General features: G+C 56.4%; 1 protein-coding gene and 1 pseudogene across 3 annotated transcripts in view; one reads left to right on the top strand and one right to left on the bottom strand.

Moving 5' to 3' along the window:
* The window catches only part of SGSM1 (small G protein signaling modulator 1), a 34693-nt gene extending 27257 nt beyond the window's left edge, over nucleotides 1-7436 (bottom strand). For 2 of the 3 annotated variants that reach the window (XM_063415799.1, XM_063415800.1), the window contains exons 1-2: nucleotides 7204-7436; nucleotides 7072-7115 (exon numbers count right to left, since the gene is read on the bottom strand). In XM_063415799.1, coding sequence (XP_063271869.1) covers nucleotides 7072-7115; nucleotides 7204-7423 — 264 coding nt within the window. In that variant the 5' untranslated portion in view covers nucleotides 7424-7436. Of the gene's footprint in view, nucleotides 1-4161; nucleotides 4319-7071; nucleotides 7116-7203 lie in introns of those variants that run through there. The other variant, XM_063415801.1, reaches the window with a different exon arrangement.
* Nucleotides 7437-12529: 5093 nt separating this feature from the next.
* Nucleotides 12530-18351, top strand: LOC134560202 (sodium-dependent serotonin transporter-like; annotated as a pseudogene).
* The last annotated feature ends 205 nt before the right edge of the window (nucleotides 18352-18556 follow it).

The raw sequence follows: 18556 nt of genomic DNA, 5'->3' as shown, positions 1-18556 counted from the left end.
ATCAGCACCACCACAGCTGGGACCTGCCACGTGCTCCCGGATCCGCAGGGACTTTGGGACACCCCAGGGATGGGAGGGAACGTGGGCTCAGCCACACTGGGCTCCCTCCACAGAGAAGACTCCAGCAGCCTCTGAATGTGCTGCATTCCAGCATTTTAATGCTAATTCTCAGATTGTAGCCAGAACAATCCCAGCAGATGAAGCTGCCCACTCTGGAGCTCACGCCAGCCTAGGGAAATGAGATGTTTGCTCTTCTTTTGTTAGAAAGGAAATTAAAACAGCAACTAATAATTTAGCTGTAGGTAAACTCGAGAGGAATATCATCAAGTATTCCACAACAGCACAAACAACCCCCCTGGATCCAGCTGAGGGAACAGGAGAAGTCTCCCTGGAAAGTGAAATCAAACCCTCACATGTCCAACAACCCCAGGCTGGGATGAAGGTTTAGACCCCTCTGCTACAAAATTCCCAGGGATATGCACCATCCAAAGCCCAGCTTTCCTGTCACCCAGCCCTGTTGTCATTTACACTGCTGGAACAAGCCAAATATTATCACAACCCAGCCACCACTGAGGTGCAGGGACCAGGAGCAAGCCAAGAACTCCAGGTTTAATTAATCCAAAGCAATATTGACTCACAACTGGTCAGATTTTTCCCTACAGAACCTGTCCTCTGGATCATTCAGGGATGCCTGATGTCTATTTTCCTGCCTCTTCACTGGTTATTAAGGCATTTCTGTGGAAGCACAGCACCTCCTGTCTATTTGGCCATGCTCATGACTCTGTGAAACTGTTTACAGCGAGCCAGATGCAAACAGAGTCCCCAGGGAGATCCTTTTCCCAGTCCTGTCCCAGGGTCAAGCTCACTCACGTTGTCACAGGCTGAGAGCAGCTGTGGGGATGCTCCTGGTCTCCAAATCCAGGAATGGGCCTGGTTGCCAGATCCAGCACCAAAAAATGCCTGGATGAGCAAAAAGTGTGGCACAGCAGCAACACACTGGAGCCAAACCAGTGGGAGAGCATCCCATCCCAAACCCAAAGGATTTACCGCAAAAAATGGAGGGGATGGAGGGGATGGAGGGGATGGAGGGGATGGAGGGGATGGAGGGGATGGAGGGGATGGAGGGGATGGAGGGGATGGAGGGGATGGAGGGGATGGAGGGGATGGAGGGGATGGAGGGGATGGAGGGGATGGAGGGGATGGAGGGGATGGAGGGGATGGAGGGGATGGAGGGGATGGAGGGGATGGAGGGGATGGAGGGGATGGAGGGATCTCCTGGTCCCTCTGAACACCTCTACACAGGGTGTCTGATGGGGTGGATGAGATGCTGCAAGACCAGAGCCAGGAAGCTGCACTGCCTGCACCCCCTCAGAATCACAGAATTCATCTCAGAATAATGGAATTGTTCAGGTTGGAACAGACCTCAAAGATCATTGAGCCCAACCATTCACCCAGCACTTCCAGGTTCATTGTTCCCGTTCAACCCACCTGGCCCAGGAGAACCATCAAGCCCTCAAAAGCCATCAAACAACAAAATAATTTTTAAAAACCCACCCAAACCACCCAATCCATTGATGAAAGAGGCTTTAAACTTGATTTGCTTTTGTACATTTTCTTTTCAAATTCTTTTCCAAGCTGGAGCTTTCTCCTTCTCATCAGTGTTCTCATCACTGCTTTGATTATGTGTTTGAAGCTAATTCTGGGAGTTTAAAAAATGCCATTTTCCGTGTCAGTTTTGGTGCAAGGAGTGCATGTGAGCATTCCTTGCTGTAGTCTGAGCTCTCCTGTAATTCCTTCTCCCAACCAAGGTCTCTTTCCACAAAAAAAGCTCCACGGGAAGCAGCTCCCCAAGCTCCAGAGCTGTGTCCATGGAACACTGCAGCACTGTCACTTCCCAGGGGTTACAGAATGCTGAAGGATCACTGGGATGCAACACCAGGACAGCCCCAGGCAGGGCTGTATTTGCAAGGACAGACTCCTCTGCACTGCAGGGGAATATTTCCCAGCAGGAATTCAAGCCTGGTTTTGCTGGATGTACCAAAGGTGTCCAAGGCAAAGCACGTGCAGAATCTCTGCTCAGCTCCAGGACACAAAGATATTATTCCAAACCCCACATCCTTCTGATGCCCACAGGAGTCTCTGGGTGGAAATCCTGGGATATTTCATCACATTGCCCATGCCAATTCCATCTATTTCTAGATGGAAATCCTGGGACAAAACCTGGGACAAATCCTGGGACAATTTCATCACATTGCCCATGCTGGGCACCTTTTTCAGCTCAAGCAGAACTTCTCAGACTGAAACCTCTCACCAACCAGATTTATCTTTTAATTTGAAAATGAAATGTCTGCCTGTTGCCTGTCTTGTTGCTACAACACCCTTTTTTAGCAGCCTTGTTGGTAAAATTCTCAGTTTTAAACTCAGTGCTGCAGGATTTCCCCATTTCTCCTGCACTACCACATCCCTCATCTTTCCAGCAACCAACACCCTGATTTTATCCCAAAAACAGATGCCAGACAAACTGCCCAGCACCACCACGAGCTGCAGCCACTTCTCCAAGAGTTCACTAGCTGATCACTAAAAAAAAATCCCAATTAATTGTGCTCAGATCAATTAAAACACCCCCAGCTGCAGGGCACAGGCACCGTTTATACCCAGGGACATTTTGGTGGCCCCTGGCACGAGGGGACAGCACAGGCACAGCTCTGATGGCACCAGGCACTTGCCTTGAAAGCCATTTGGCAGCTCCCTGTCCTTGCTGCCTCAGAAACATCGATCACCCTCCCACCCACGGAGACCTTTGGCGTTTCTAAAAGTCTTATTTAATTATTTATGACCTTTTGCTGAATAAAACATGGCACCTCCTGCAGCTGAGGGATCCTCCTCGTGACACAGGGGAGGGAATTCCGGGCCAGCCCTTCCCCAGGAACAGCTGAGAACTGGGATGAGGCTCCCTGAAGGGATAAGGGAGGAGGAGAACTCCGAATATTTGTGCAGTTTGCTGGAAAATTAATTTAAAATATATTGATGGAAGGATCCATAATGCAAACATTGCAGCCTGGGGGACACAGGGGTGATCCCAGCCATGTGTATTTGCTGATGGTGTTTTGTACCAGACTTTCTTCACAGAGCACCAACTCTTGGCCAAAAAATCCGTGCTTGCAACACTAATTTAAGCTGCCTAAGATCACGTTATAGCTGGTTCTATTCCTGTTGTGCTTGTCAAAGGCACATTTCCACGCCATCTGTGGGCACTGCTCACTGTAAATGCTCAGTACAGACATTTAAGGAAACATTCAAGGCAAACTTTAGTCATTTCTGTGCTTCCAGCACACCCAGCCTCGAAGACAGGTTCTGTTCTCACCACATCCCAAAGCTCCTGTTTTTCCCAGGTAGTGCTGTCACCCTGGTGAGGCTTTTGGACCCACTGAGACGTGGCAGAGGATGATGCTGAAACTTCCAGCCCCAAATTACCCTGAAATCCTGAATCCGTGCAAAGCCAGGTATTTCCATGGCAACAGCCAGGACAATGGGAGGGAGGAGGGCGGGATATTTTGGCAGAAAAGGAGAGAGGGTCACCCCGGCCCAGGGAAGGTGTGAGGAAGGTGAAAAGCAGCACAAAACCTGCTCTGGGGATGAAGGCTCACGCCAGGGGTTTGTGGAGCACGAGAGCTCTTGTGCAAAGCCCTGCTTTTATCTTGGAAAGGAGAGGAAATGGTCCCCAGTGATCAGGGCTGCTCTTCAGAGCAGATCGATGCAGGCAATCGAGAAATGCTGCATTAAGGGCCCTCTGTTCTCTCCTGGTACAGAAACATCTAAAAAAGGCTGCCCTGGGTGCTTGAGAGACATCAGAGGGTCCCTCTGCCAACAGCAGCTTTCATTACCAACCTGCAGCTCATCATCCTCATCCTTATCTTGCCTGAACACTTTTGACAGCTGCACAAAGCCCTTTTCCCTTTTTTTTTTTAATAAACTGGCCTCAAGAACACTTAAAGCTTAAAGCTCTCAACATTAATTTTTCAAATCCTAGTAACATTAAATTAATTTACCATTTTCCACCCATCCAGAATGAAATAGCTGGCACTGACGCCTGCAATCTGATATTTTGGAACGGCAGGCACACAGAAAAACAAACCCAAGCTGCAAAAACATTGCTCTTACCAGTCATTTGTGTTATTTAGCCACAAACCAGGCAACATGGCTGGGGCTTCTCTGAAAGGGTGGGAGGAAGAGACTGACTGCTGTTCCCATGACACATGATGAAGGAATTAGTCAACAGCCACACAGTGACAACCATTCCAGCTACTGAAAAATAAACAATATATCTGGTAGAAGACAAGCAGGCTGTGGCCAACCCCAATTTTTGAAAGAATTCTAAGAACAGGCAGCAAAACTCTCAATCCAGGTTCAACAGTTACTGATGAGAAAAGACTCAGAGCTGCTTCCCGAGTGGCAAGTTAAACATAAACTAAGTTTTTGCAGAAGAATGACCAGGATGACTGTTTGCTTTCATACACCATTCAGCTTTTCACTCAGCTCATATTCCAGGGACACGTGTGCAGGTGGATTGCACAGGTAACACCTGCTCCCCTTCCTCTGTGCCCTGCAGCTGCCTGGAGGGGGCTCAAAACACACCTCAGGACTCTCCTCTATTCAAAAAACTTGTAAAAGAAGGGGAGGAGTAGAGCTTGCAAGGGGAATACTTTTAGTTGAAAACCCACATTCCTCCAAACCTGGGTGTTTCAGGCTTTGGGTTTGTAAAATAGCCTTGATCCATCTGATAAAAGCTCTAAAAAAAAATAATCAGAGAATGTTGGGCACACTGCTTTATCCTGCATAACAGGGCACAAAGTCAGACTTCCCTCCTTCCCTTGCAGCCTGCTGACAAACAGTCAATTTTGCAGCTTCCAGGGTTGGTTTGATTTATTATCACCATCCGGGGCTGGGTGTGGGGGGAGGAAGAAGATGGTGACAGATAACACAGCTCATCTCAACCTGCACATCCACGGCAGCACAGGACTTCTCCAGAATCCAGGGCCTTAACCATGGCAACAGCCAAATACTGAGGGCTGCTCAGTGCCCTGGGTGAGTCCAGTTTATTGTTTCTGTCCCTGCTGGGATCAGACCTTCTTCCCAGTGCTTGCCTCACTCAGTTATGGCCCTGGGGTGACAGATGTGGCACAGCTCCCCAAGGACAGCCCTGTCCCTGTTCTCTCAGCTGGGCTCACCTGCACTGAGGGCCCTGGCTGGAGCAAAACCAGGCGTGGCCTCATGAAATGAGAATAATACAGCTCTGAGAAAGGTTGAAATTCTGGGAGTGGGAAAAAAAACACCCCAAATCTCTGCAGCTGGCCCTTTCTACTGCTCCTTGGAGTCTGCACAAGCTCCTGGCTTAACCTGAGGTAGCCTGGATGAGGAAGAAAAACCAAAAGCATCAGCAGGGAGTAACAGGCACAAGAACGCCCCACCTGCTCCAGGTTTCAGGAATAGTGCTAAACAATTTACTCCATAACATAAAGGATCATGTTTGCCCAGGTTTTTAATTCCTACCACGGCAAAGCCCAGGTGGGGAGCACAGGTCCTCCCTGGAATTCCCCCTCCTTGTGGCTGTGCACCCACAGCCCCCATTGCTGGACACAGCCTCTGCCCAAGCTCAGCACTTCCAGCAGGGCTGGAAGGGCAGGTGGAAGGCAGATCCCAAGGGAATAGGAACCTGCACAGGCAGGGAATCCACGTCCACACCAACATCCCAAACACTGGATCAACAGGAAAAAGCCTCTGCTCCGTGTCAGCACAAAGGGGATGCTGAAGAGAGCCCAGAGTGAGCCAAACACCCAGGTGACAGCACCACGGTGGTCCTTCACAGGGCAGGAGGGCTTTCCCCACGCACCCCTTCCCTCCCTCAGGCTTTACTGGCATTCACCAAACCCACATTATCTCCCCAAAACCCAGCAGAAGGGCCCGGGCCAGCCCCGCTCTGCTCCTTGGGGTACCAGCTCCACTTTCCCCCAGCACACGGCCCTGGGAGGGAGCAAAGCCGGGCTCTGAAGGCTCCGGGGGACGCCAGGAGCAGCCCAGGCTCCCACCCTGCTGCAGCTGTCTCTGCACTCAGGAGCTGCCACAGACAGTAATAATGAGATGGCAGCTCTATCCACAACGCTAAATAAATGTCATAGCCTTTCCCTGGTTTAATAGCTGTTGCTGAGGCAACCAGTAGTATTCCTTAGCACCACAGCCGGCACAGGATTAAAGGTGGGAAGTGGTCTGGACGGGCAGCGCTGTCTCCCTCCCCAGACCCAGCATCCCCGGGTCTGCTCCTCCGGCTCCAAGCAGTGCCTCGCACTCCCCGGGAGCCTGCGAACCGGACAGCTCGAAACACCAGAAACAAAACACATCCCGGGAGGTGACCTGCAGGGACAGAGCGTGGGCAGGGCACGACAGCAGCTCCCGGTGACCCAGGGCTTCAGCGCCGGGCAGGAGCCGGCTCCGTGACTCGACGGCTCGGGTGTAACACACGGGATAAACACGGGCAGCTCGGCATCAAACAACGTCCAAACTGATAGAGTTAAAGGTGCCTGAGAGGAGGGAGGGAGCACAGCGAGATGCGAAACACCATCACCCTGCACCGGGCACTCATATTTGGGCCTCCCCCCTCCCTTTTCCTGGCCGGGGTCCCCAGCACCCGCTGCCCCCCGCCCTGCCAAGGAGCGCCGTGCTGCGGGAGGGCTCGTCCCATCCCCGCTCCCAAGGGAAGGATGCAGCACCGGGAGTCGCCCCTTTTCTCCCTGCGGAAAATCCCAAGTTGTGGCGTGCTCTGCCCGCAGCCAGAGGCGATTTCACAGGGATGCGGGGCACTGGCGCTGCAGGGATGCTTCTCCGCCCCCCGGGACCCGCAACCGCGCCCGCCTGGGCTCTCGGCCCCGCTCCGGGCTGGTTTTTGGGGGGCTCTTACACCCGCGGAAGCAGCAGCCGGAGCCAGCGGATGGCGTGGGCGGGCGGGCCCGGGGCTCCCCCCGGGCAGGAGCCGCCGCAGCCGCCGCTCCCCGCGGGCACCGGGGGTCCCGCACCCACCTCCTTCTTGACGGTGCGCAGCAGCCGCTGCCGGGTCTCCGCCTCTGCGGGGAGAAAGGAGGAGAAGAGACCCATTAGTGCGGCCCTGCCCCGCCACCCCCGGTCCCCGGTGCCGGTCCCCGCCCGCCGTACCCGCCGGGGCCGCCGCCATGGCCGCGCTCGCTCCGCAGCGCCCGCAGACTGCCGGGCACCGGGCCGGGCCCGCCGGGCCGCACCGCCCCCCGCCCCGCCGGGGAGGGGCCGCGGCCGCCGCCAATCCGCGACCGGCACCGGTACCCCGGTACCGCCGGCACCGGTACCCCCGGCACCGGCACCCCGGTACTGCCGGCACCGGTACCCCCAGCACCGGCATCCACGGCGCTCCCGGCACCGGTACCCCCAGCACCGGCATCCCCGGCGCTCCCGGCACCGGTACCCCCAGCACCGGCATCCACGGTGCTCCCGGTACCCCTGGCACCGGCACCCCGGTACTGCCGGCACCGGTACCCCCAGCACCGGCATCCACGGTGCTCCCGGTACCCCTGGCACCGGCACCCCGGTACTGCCGGCACCGGTACCCCCAGCACCGGCATCCACGGTGCTCCCGGTACCCCTGGCACCGGCACCCCGGTACTGCCGGCACCGGTACCCCCAGCACCGGCATCCACGGTGCTCCCGGTACCCCCAGCACCGGCACCCCGGTACTCCCGGTATCCGCAGCTCCCCGGCACCCCGGTACTCTCGGCACCGACACCCCCGGCTCGCTCCGTACCCCCGGTACCCCTGGAAGCGGCGGCTCGAGGGGCGGCCGGGTCCGGGCCGGTGCTCCCGCGGGTGTCTCAGCCTGGACCGGTCCCATGATGCGATCACAGCTCCCGGGATCGCCACCAGCCCCCTTTCCCCAGCCGACCCCCGTTACCCCGGCCAGGTCCCCGCACCCCCGACCCAGCCCCGGGGTGCCCGGGACGGCGGTGGCGGGGCTGGGTGACACGGGACGGGGAGAGCCCTGGGGGTGTCTGGAGAGACCTCTGGGGCAGTGTCTGGCCTCGGACAGAGGTTCGGGGCTCTGGGGGTCTCTCACAGGGGTGAGACAACCACATCCTTTCAGGCGTGAGCCATCCAGGCCCGCTGCGGTGAGCTCCAGCCAGGCGGGAAGGTGACAGTGAGCAGAGACCCCCAATGCCTCCTCTCAAAATCACAGCGCCTCGCAGAGCGCCCTGCCTGCAGCTCCGTTAACACCCTCTTCTGTTTTCCTCTCCCCTCGTTTACTGTTCCAGGACATTTCCATAGAAACAGCATCCTGGCTCCTCCGCAGTCCGGTTTCCAATAACTACAAACCGCGTTAGTGCGAGGGCAGCGGCGCCACCGGCACGGCCACGCTACCATCGCCGCTCCATCCCGGCGGGGACACGGCAGGGACACGGCAGGGACACGGTCTCACCCCCGCCACCCCCCTGACTGACCCCAGAGCTGCCTCGGAACTTTTCCCCCCGCGCTCATCCTCGGTGAGGATGATGATGACAGCAGGGACCACAATCCCCATGGTTCCCTCCACTGCCCAGCCTGGCAGGAGAACAGGAGGGAGCTCTGGCCTCGGGATTAATCCGAATTCGGTTCCTTCTGTACCTTCCAGGGGCCAGGACGAGCCCTGGGCCGTACACGTATTTCCGTGTACTCTGTTTGCTTTTCGCTGCTTATTTGCTCGTTAAATCCCCATTAGCAGAGGTGGTGGCAGCACAATTGTAACCGAGCTGCAGCTCTGGGGAATGTGATTGCTGGGCCACATGGATCCCAGAATCTTTGGGGAAAAATCGTCTGAAAAAAAGCAAGGGAACAAACTCCCCCCAAGCCTTGCTGGTTCCTTTTCCTTGGAAATTCTGATTTAAACCCCGGATTAAAGACAGGTGGGATACTATTGGCCCCTGCTTTCTGGAGCTTGGAGAGCTTAAATGAGAGCATGTTGATCTATACTTAATGTGATTAAGTTATATCTCTGAGTATCGTGCTAATTAAATTAAAGTTCCCACTGCTGCCTCTGCAGCTTAAACAGGATAGTTGTTTTAAGACCACAATTCACTCCCCTGCCTTTCCCTCCACGGATGAGCAGGTGGGATAAAAGCATCCTGCTGATCAAGTCATTGTGGTGTTTAGAAATAACTTCTAAAGCAATGGATAGTCAAATTTAAATCTGATTTGAGTTGGATTTAAACTCTGCATCTTCAATCTGAAGCGATTTGTGCTTTGAATAAGGAAAATAACAGGAAAGTCTCAGGTGTAGAAACAGGATATTGGGAAGGAATTCTTCCCTGTGAGTGGTGAGGCCCTGGCACAGGGTGCCCAGAGAAGCTGAGGCTGTCCCTGGATCCCTGGCAGTGCCCAAGGCCAGGCTGGGACAGGGCTTGGAGCAATCTGGGGCAGTGGAAGTTGTCCCTGCCCATGACAGGGGGAGGAACTGGATGAGCCTTAAGTTCTCTTCCAACCCAAACCATTCCGTGATCTCCCTAAAACGCCTCTCCCCCTGCCCTCCTCCCATCCCCAGCAGCTCTTTGCACCTTGCAGCTTCTCAAAGCACACGGAGATTTCAAAGCTCTGCCCTCATCGCTTTGACAGCGCGGCCCCGACCCGCTGCCGCATGAGCGGAGGGGCGGCGGGACGGGGGCACCGGGAGCATCCACGGCTCATTCACTCCCCAGCGAGGGCCCGGGGGGATCTGCCAGGGATGGAGGTACCGAACCGACGGCTCGGCTCAGCCCTGGGCTGGAGCAGTGCCGGGGAAACGGAGCCCTGTCCGTGCCTGAGCACAGGGAGCTCCCGGACAGCAACGTGAGCATCCCTGCTCTGCAAACCCTGCACGGCTGCGGGAATAGCCCCGGCCGTGGTCCAGCTCCTGCAGGCCCAGCTCTGCTCCCCCGGGTGTGATTTAACAACTCGGTGTGAGGGGAACAAGAGACTCTTCAAGAGAGGAAGGAGCTTAGACTCCAGAGTTTGAACAGCCGATACTTCACTCTGGGAAAGGGTCTTTGTGCAGTGCTCGAGGGGTGCTGGGGGCTGTCCCGGCTTCCCGCAGACCCCACAGACCCCCGGGACCCCTGACAGTGCCTGAGCCCATCTGCTGAGCCCTCCTGAGCAGGGGCAGGACGTGGGCACAGAGGGGTCTCCCACTGATCACATCGAGCCATCCCACAAAAACCACCCGGAGAAGAGCAGGGTCAGCAGCAGAGAAAAAAATATTACCTATTATCTGTTATTATCTGTTATTATCTGTTATCGTTATAGTATTCAGGACAGCTGAAATAATGATATAAGACTCCAATCTTCTTGGCGGGCATATAGCAATATTTATTAAAAGGTACCTATTTTTAATACAGTGTTCTGACACAATGAAACAAGGTTGGTCATTCAGACCAACACTCTTCCATAAACATCTTTGCAAGCAAACAAGTTGCAATAACAAGTGCAGAGATTAAGAATTGTTTAGAAAGTCTTCCTCCAGAGCAATGCATGAAAAAATCTGACTTGCTTTCCCAAGTTATGCTGCTGCCTGATGCCTGAAAATTTCTTTTTGACTACTGCCAGCATCTACAATCTATTATCCATTATCTATTATATATTTTTCATGGTTGGCACAGCACCAGCTGCCTCAGTTCTGTTATTCATGCCATGAGATGATCTTTGCTCGGGGGTTAAACCCCACTCCCCTGGCACGCTCTGCAGGCAGAGGGAATTTCTCCCCTTCATCCCAAACCCCGGAACAAGGGCGGCTCCTCTGGCAGCCCCCACAGCCTCGGCTTTCACCTCCCCTCCCGCGCTGAAGGATTGGGATCCACGGCTCTGGGAAGTCCCAGGAGGGACGGAAATCCCGTATAAACCACAGCAGATTAGCTGTGCCTCACCTGCATGCTGGGGCTGGGCTCGGGGGCAGCCACGCCGGGCTCAGGAGCAGGGGCTGATGCAGGGGCTGTGCTGGGACCCTCCAAAATCTCCTCTCGCTCCCCCCCCAGTCCAGGGACCACCCTGAGCCCTCCACCCAACCCCTTCACTCAGGTAAAATCCTCATCACTCCACCTCACCAGCAGAAAACTGCTGTATTTCACAGGAGAGGTGTCCCAAGAACAATTATTTCATCTTAAAGCAACAATAATCTCAGGTTCCACAGCAGAGAGGGAGAAGCCCGTGGAGTGCAGCCCACCCTGTGGAGGGACTGGCAGGACTGGACCCTCTTCCAGGCTTTTCCAACCTCCACAATTCCATGATTCTGTGATTCCATTCTATGACAGCCCAGGCAGCCAGGGCCAGACATATACACACAGAAAGAAATATAAATGTGCTTTTAACTGGATGTTTCTGACGGGTCTCCGTGTGTGTGCCTGAGGGATTAACAGTGTCCAGAGGCTTCCCGTGCCGGGCAGCTGCGTCACGTCGTCACAGCAACGCGCTCACCACGGCCCTGGAGCCGCTTCTCTCCTGTAGTTTCTTTTAATTACAGATGGGAAAGGCTGTGAAAGCCGGGGCTGGAGGCCCCCAGAGCCCCGGGAGAGCCCGGTGACCCCGGGTCTCTGCAAGCCCTGCACAGACACGTTTCACTGCAATGAATTTTGCCGCGAAGCTGTCACAGGGCAGAGCGGTGGCTTTGGGGATGCTGCCATCCCCTCCTGGTCACAGCTCAGCTGCAAAAGTTATTTCACTTCCGTGTGGCTCTTTCCCAGCAACTCACACCCCAGAGAGGCCCGTCGAGCCCAGATGGATGAGGTGACCTTTAAAGGTCCCTTCCAACCCAAACCACTCCATGATTCCCAAATTTCCCTGCAAGCATCAGTGTCACCTCCTCAGCAAAACACACCACGGAGAGAGAAACAGGGATTTGTCATGGGGGAGGAGGAAACACCGTCCCATTTTACCACTTCAGCCCCAAAACTGAGCTGGAATCCCCTCCCCTGGGTGGGACCCACGGGGTGATGTTGATTTACACAAGGTGAGGCTGGTCCCCGGGAGGTGATGCCGGTCCCTGCGGGGTCAGGCTGGTCCCTGCAGGGTCAGGCTGGTCCCTGTGGGATGATGCTGGTCCCTGTGGGATGACACCAGTCCCTGCAGGGTCAGGCTGGTCCCGGTGGGAGGATGCTGGTCCCGGTGGGAGGATGCTGGTCCCTGTGGGATGATGCTGGTCCCTGCAGGGTCAGGCTGGTCCCTGTGGGATGATGCTGGTCCCTGTGGGATGATGCTGGTCCCTGTGGGATGACACCAGTCCCTGCAGGGTCAGGCTGGTCCTCACACTCGCTCGGGGGCTGCTCTCCCCTGCTGCCTTTGATCAGAGCTCTGGTTTCCCTGCTGCCTGCTCTCCTGCCGTGGGTTTCCAGCGGGAGGTGGGGAAGCGCAGTCAGCCTGACCCTCCCCTCCTCGGATCTGTCATCAGCAACACAGAAATCCTTCCCGGCCCCAAGTTACTCCGCCTGAATCCTGCAGGATTTGCCGGGCTGGCAGGATGGCAGAGCAGCCCTGCCTGGGTCCCCCCTCCAGCCCTGCACCCCCAAACCCCCACGCCCACCCCAGGGACAAGTGGAGCAAAAAGATGGATTTCCTCCTCTCCGTCGTCGGGTTCGCCGTCGATCTGGGCAACGTCTGGCGGTTCCCTTACATCTGCTACCAGAACGGAGGGGGTAAGGACACCACTGGGTTTATTTAAGTCTTCTTTTGGAGAAAAGATGCCTTTTTCCTCAATTTCCATCTTTCCAACCCTGAAAAATTCACTCTTTCTTTTCCTTCTTTGTTTCCAGCTGCTCCACTTCAGACAGGGCGGTTTAGAGACTGACCCAACTTCTCCTGACATCTCTCTCTTTTCTGTTTGTGTCTTTCCTCATTCAAAATCCTCCTCCACTCCCTCCATCCTTTTTCCTGGGGTCCTTTCCTCCTTTCCTGGTCTTTCACTCTTTTCCCGGTCTTTGCCTCCTTTCCCAGTGGGATTAGAGGTGCGTTAGCAGCTCTAGGATCACAAAGGAAAAATCAGCATGGTCCAAACTGCAAAAAAAGGATTAAGATCCGTAAATTTGGGCTGGGAGGTTCACACACTTTGTGATTTCAGGACTCTGGGAAGCCTATGGGGTGGCTCCTGGTTGCAAATCATCCTCATGGGCATCCCACCCTCCTGCTGTGGGTCCTGGCTGGCAGTGCTGGACCTCACAAGCAGCCCCGGCTTTGAGGGATCAGTGGGAAGGGAAGACAGAGAGACACCATGAAGGGAAAAACCTTCAGTAAATGACAACTAAACAAATTGCTTGGAATGGAGCAGGATAGAAACCCCCCTCACACGGAAATGCGAAAGGAGGGATGAGAATTTTGTGCGGATTTAATTGCCAAAGTCAGCTTTCGGGGAACATCCTCTGCTGCTTGGGAAAATTAGAAGGAGATAATTAGTTCCATACTCAAGGCAAAACTGTGGATCCCAGGTGCCCACACAGTTGAAACAGAGTTATTTGTGAGCTGCTCCTGCGGGACTGGGAGCAGAGCTGAGCCCCTCTGCGTGCCTGTGGTTTGGGGGGGTGGTTTCCACCTGCCCCACACACACGGGAGGGTGAAGAGTTCAGGGAGCAGCTCTGGGGGAGCACAGCCCCACCGAGGAGGGGGAACACTGGGATGGGCAGCTCTGGACTCACCCACAACCCGGGCTCTGCCTGGAAGGAAAACACTGAAAACACTTGGTCCTGTTGGGCCAGCCCTGCCAGGCAGACAGGGAGGGTGCAGGAGGGTGCTGAGGATTTTTGGGATGCTGGAGGTGACAGGGATATTGGGGATACTGGGAGTGCTGGGGATGCTAGAGGTTCTAGAGATGGTGGGGATACTGGGGATGTTGGGGTGCTGGGGATGCCACAGCACACATATCTGTCAGGAGGAGGAGCCGGAGGGGGTTAAATTAACTAATCCCAGCAGAACTCAGAGAGCAGTTCCACTTCCAAAAGCTCCATGGGGTACAAGTGTAGCCCCAGTAAAAACGAGGAGGTTATGAATAATGCAGATTACAGCATTAATTATGTGTCTTGGGGTGGCTGTGCATATTCAGTAAGATTTTCCTCCAAAACTCTTCCATACCTGAGGGGTGCTGGGTGTCCCCTCCCCTGCACCCCAATGGTTTGTGTGGTTCTTTGTTCCATCCTGGCCAAATGGTGCCTCCCCAGCAAGGGCTGGGACTCCAGCATGGGCAGGGACTCCAGCAAGGGCAGGGACACCAGCAGGGCTGTCCTGGGAGCCCAGGAAGCTGGAACACCAAGCAGGCTCTCACATCTCTGAGCTCCTCTGACCAGATCACTCCCAAAGTTCTCACAAACACGTCCAAACCTGCTGGGGCAGCGCCGGGTGGGAGGGAGGTGACAATGCCATGGTCCCCTGGCAGCCTGGTGGTCACCCTGCTGTGCTCCCCACCCTGCAGGAGCCTTCCTCATCCCCTACACGCTGATGGCTGTTTTCGGGGGGGTGCCCCTCTTCTACATGGAGCTGGCCCTGGGGCAGTTCCACAGGACAGGCGCCATCCCCATCTGGAAGCGCATCTGCCCCATCTTTAAAGGTGAGACACCCCCAGCCCAGGTGACACCGTGACCCCAAAGCTGTGTCCCAGGGCTGAGCCCCACCCTGCTTTCCCCAGGGATTGGTTTTGCCATCTGCATCATCGGCCTCTACGTCTCCTTCTACTACAACACCATCATCGCCTGGGCTCTCTACTACTTCTACTCGTCCTTCTCGGGAACCCTGCCCTGGGCCAGCTGTGACAACCCCTGGAACACCCCTGACTGCACCAACTACTTTGGGAAGAGCAACGTGACCTGGACCAACTTCTCCAGGTCCCCCGCTGAGGAGTTTTACACGTAAGGGCACGGATGTGGATGGTGTGAGCAGGGCACGTCCCTGAGGGGGCTCTGGGAGCAGGCTCTGAGGTGGGAATGCTCCTGAGGAGCTCACGGACTGCCTGCCTGGGGCTGATCCAGCGGGGATCCTTGCCTGCAGGAGGAAGGTCCTGGAGATCCAGCAATCCGGGGGTCTGCATGACATCGGGGGGATCCGCTGGCAGCTGCTCCTCTGCCTCTTCCTCATCTTCACCATCGTCTACTTCAGCCTTTGGAAAGGGGTGAAAACCTCTGGCAAGGTGAGGAGGGCTCCAGCACTGCCCTGCCAGGGCAGGAGGGACCCATCACCTGCTAGGATCTTGCCACCCACCTGCCTGGAAGAGGAAATGTCACCTCGTCCTCAGCCCCTGCCCCTGAGGCCACCCTGAGGGAGCCCAACACGGGGGTTTGGGTGCTCGGTGGTGCCATGGGGTGACAGCTGCCTCCCCCCAGGTGGTGTGGGTGACAGCCACGCTGCCCTACGTCGTCCTGCTCATCCTGCTCATCCGAGGAGCCACCCTGCCTGGAGCCTGGAGAGGGGTCGTCTTCTACCTGCGCCCAGACTGGGGCAAGCTCCTGAGCACCGAGGTGAGTGCGTGGTGGGACACCCTGCCAGGGGCACGGCAGCACCCAGAGCCCTCCAGAGGACACCCACCCACCCATCTGGGCATGGCAGCACCCAGAACCCCTGCCCAGGACACCCACCCAACCCTGCCCACGGGTCTGGCCCCACCACAGGGCGATGGAGCCCTTGTTCCCACAGAAACGAGACGCCCTGGACAGGCTCTTGGAAATGTAAATCCGTAATTGAATCACCCATCTCATTCTGGCTGGTTTTGTTTGTGCTGTGCTCCCCCTTGGGCTGACAATGGGTTTCCTGTGGGTAATTACCAGGCAGCACTTGAGAATTCTCATTAAAGGTAATGAGGGCCGTGCTGGGCAGCAGCGGGCACGGCAGGCTCGGGGCTCCCCTCCATCCATCCCTGCTGCGAGCGTGGGTGAGCACGGGTGACACTGCTGAGGTCTGCTAATGCAGGACCCCAGAGTGGGAATGAGCTCACTCCATGCCACAGCAGCTCCTCAGCTCCCAGGACATCTCCTGGGGGCATGGGGCAGGCAGGAGAGGAGCTCTGGACACACGTGCCAGCACAGCCTCACCCCTGTCACAGGGTATAAATGCCATTGGTACTGTGGGGCACCTCCCAGCCCCAGGGACCCCCTGCCCTGCCCATCCTCCTGTTGTTTCTCCCTCCAGGTTTGGGTGGACGCTGCTGCACAGATCTTCTTCTCCTTGGGGCCTGGATTTGGAGTCCTCCTTGCTCTGGCCAGTTACAACCATTTCCACAACAACTGCTACCGGTGAGGGTCCATCCCAGTGGAGGCAAGTTCTGGCAGCTCCTGTGCCCCACTGCCACATCCCAGCAGCTCCTGGTCCCCACTGCCACATCCCAACAGCTCCTGGTCCCCTCTGCCACATCCCAACAGCTCCTGGTCCCCTCTGCCACATCCCAATAGCTCCTGTGCCCCACATCCCAACAGTTCCTGTGCCCCACTGCCACATCCAAACAGCTCCTGTGCCCCACATCCCAACAGCTCCTGTGCCCCACATCCCAACAGTTCCTGTGCCCCACTGCCACATCCCAACAGCTCCTGTGCCCCACATCCCAACAGCTCCTGGTCCCCGTGGCTGCAGGCTGGGCATCTTTCCCCATTTCACTGATGGTTTTTGTGTGAGGGGCCAGGACAGGGAACTGGAGTGGGGGAAAGCCGGGCAGCAGGAGCAGGGTGAGGGCTGACCTGGAGTGGGGTCTCTCCCTCTTTTCTGCCCTCCAGGGATGCTCTTGTCACCAGTGCTGTGAACTGCCTCACCAGCTTCCTCTCAGGCTTTGTCATCTTCACTGTGCTGGGCTACATGGCCGAGATGAGGGACGTGGAGGTGGAGGATGTCGCCAGAGATAAAGGTTCTCCTCCCTCCAGCAGCCTCTTCCCCAGGTGAATTCCCACCCCCAGGGCTGTATTGGGGAAGAGCCAACCAAGCCAGTGTCCCCTCCTAGGGCCCAGCCTCCTCTTCATCACCTACCCTGAAGCAATCGCCAACATGGTGGGGTCCACCTTCTTCGCCATCATTTTCTTCCTGATGATGATCACCCTGGGGCTGGACAGCACGGTAGGAGCAGGACAGCCCAGCTGGGATGGGATGGGATGGGGTGGGATGGGACATCCCTGCTCTGCCATGTGGATTTTCTCAGAGAGCAGGACTGTCCCCACATCCCATTTCCCCACCCCATGCCAGCACTTCCTTTGCAGTTTGGAGGCTTGGAGGCCGTGATCACAGCTGTGATGGATGAGTACCCCCAGGTCCTGGCAGGGCGACGGGAGCTCTTTGTCCTCGGCCTCATCACAGTCTGTTTCCTGGGCTCCCTCAGCACCCTCACCTACGTGAGTTCCACTGGCACCACCCCACCCTGACCCCTCAAATCCCCTCCTTCCCCTCGTGGTGTCTGCAGCCTCTCCCTCCTCACGCTGCTCCAGGGGGGGGCCTATGTGGTGAAGCTGCTGGAGGAGTTTGGTGCTGGCTGCTCCATCCTGGCAGTGGTGCTCCTGGAAACCATCGCTGTCTCCTGGTTTTATGGTAAGAAACTGCCTCTGCCATGGAAAACATCCCATGGGCACCTACACGGGTGTGTGGCCCTGTCCAGGTGAGTAAATCCTGGGCACTGGACCCCGTGTGTGGCTCCTGGCCAGGCTGGGATGGGAACAGAGGGCGTTGTGTCCCTGTGGATACCCCTGAACCCACGTCCCCAGCAGGACCCTGGGGCTGTGAGGGCTCTCTCCTCTGGCAGGGATCCAGAGGTTCTCCCACGATGTCAAAGCCATGCTGGGCTTCACCCCGGGGCTCTTCTGGAAGCTGTGCTGGGTCGCCATCAGCCCGGCCCTGCTGGCAGTGAGTATCCATGGCCGAATTATGGACAAGGTGATCGCTGTCCCTCTGGACACCCTGCAGGACAGCCACTCCCCTGTGCTGCCCAGCTCCCCATGCCATGGATAACTCCCCTCTCACTCACACGAGGTGACCAGGAGAGTGGACAGGGCTGTGGGACCTCCTGCCAGCCCTCCCTGTGCTGCTGGTCCTGCCACAGGCACTGTCACAGTGCCCACAGCCCCAGGACCTCACTGAGAAAGGGAGCTGCAAGTTCATTTTCCAGCCTTTTCCACAGCTCCAGGGCAAAGCTGGGTGCTCACATGGGTGCAAGCTGAGCTTTGTCTCATCCTCCCAGCACGCAGCACCCCTGGCAGGACCGGCCACGGGTCCCTCTCCCGTGTGCTGGGCTGGATCCATCCCTTTGAAATGCCAGCTCCCACGGCACTTCAAAGGCTGCTGTCGGCAGAGGGGTCTAATCTCACCGGATCTGCAGCAGAAGAGGCCTTGTGAGGATTAATTATGGCTCTAAGCGCTTTGCCCTGGTTATTAAGAGAGGAGTATTACCATCAAAGCACACAGCAAAGGGGTTTGTTTCAGCACAGGGCTGGGCAGCCCTTGCAGGCTCACGGGGTTTGTTAGACAGAGGCCCCCAGCCCTCACCTAACCAGGGTGGCAGCCTGGGAGATGTCCCTGTGATGTCCATGCTGGCTGGGAT

The sequence above is a fragment of the Prinia subflava genome, chromosome 19 (assembly GCF_021018805.1).
Source record: "Prinia subflava isolate CZ2003 ecotype Zambia chromosome 19, Cam_Psub_1.2, whole genome shotgun sequence".
Taxonomy (NCBI): domain Eukaryota; kingdom Metazoa; phylum Chordata; class Aves; order Passeriformes; family Cisticolidae; genus Prinia; species Prinia subflava.
Note: the sequence above shows the minus strand (reverse complement) of the source record. Positions and strands in the feature narration are given on the sequence as shown.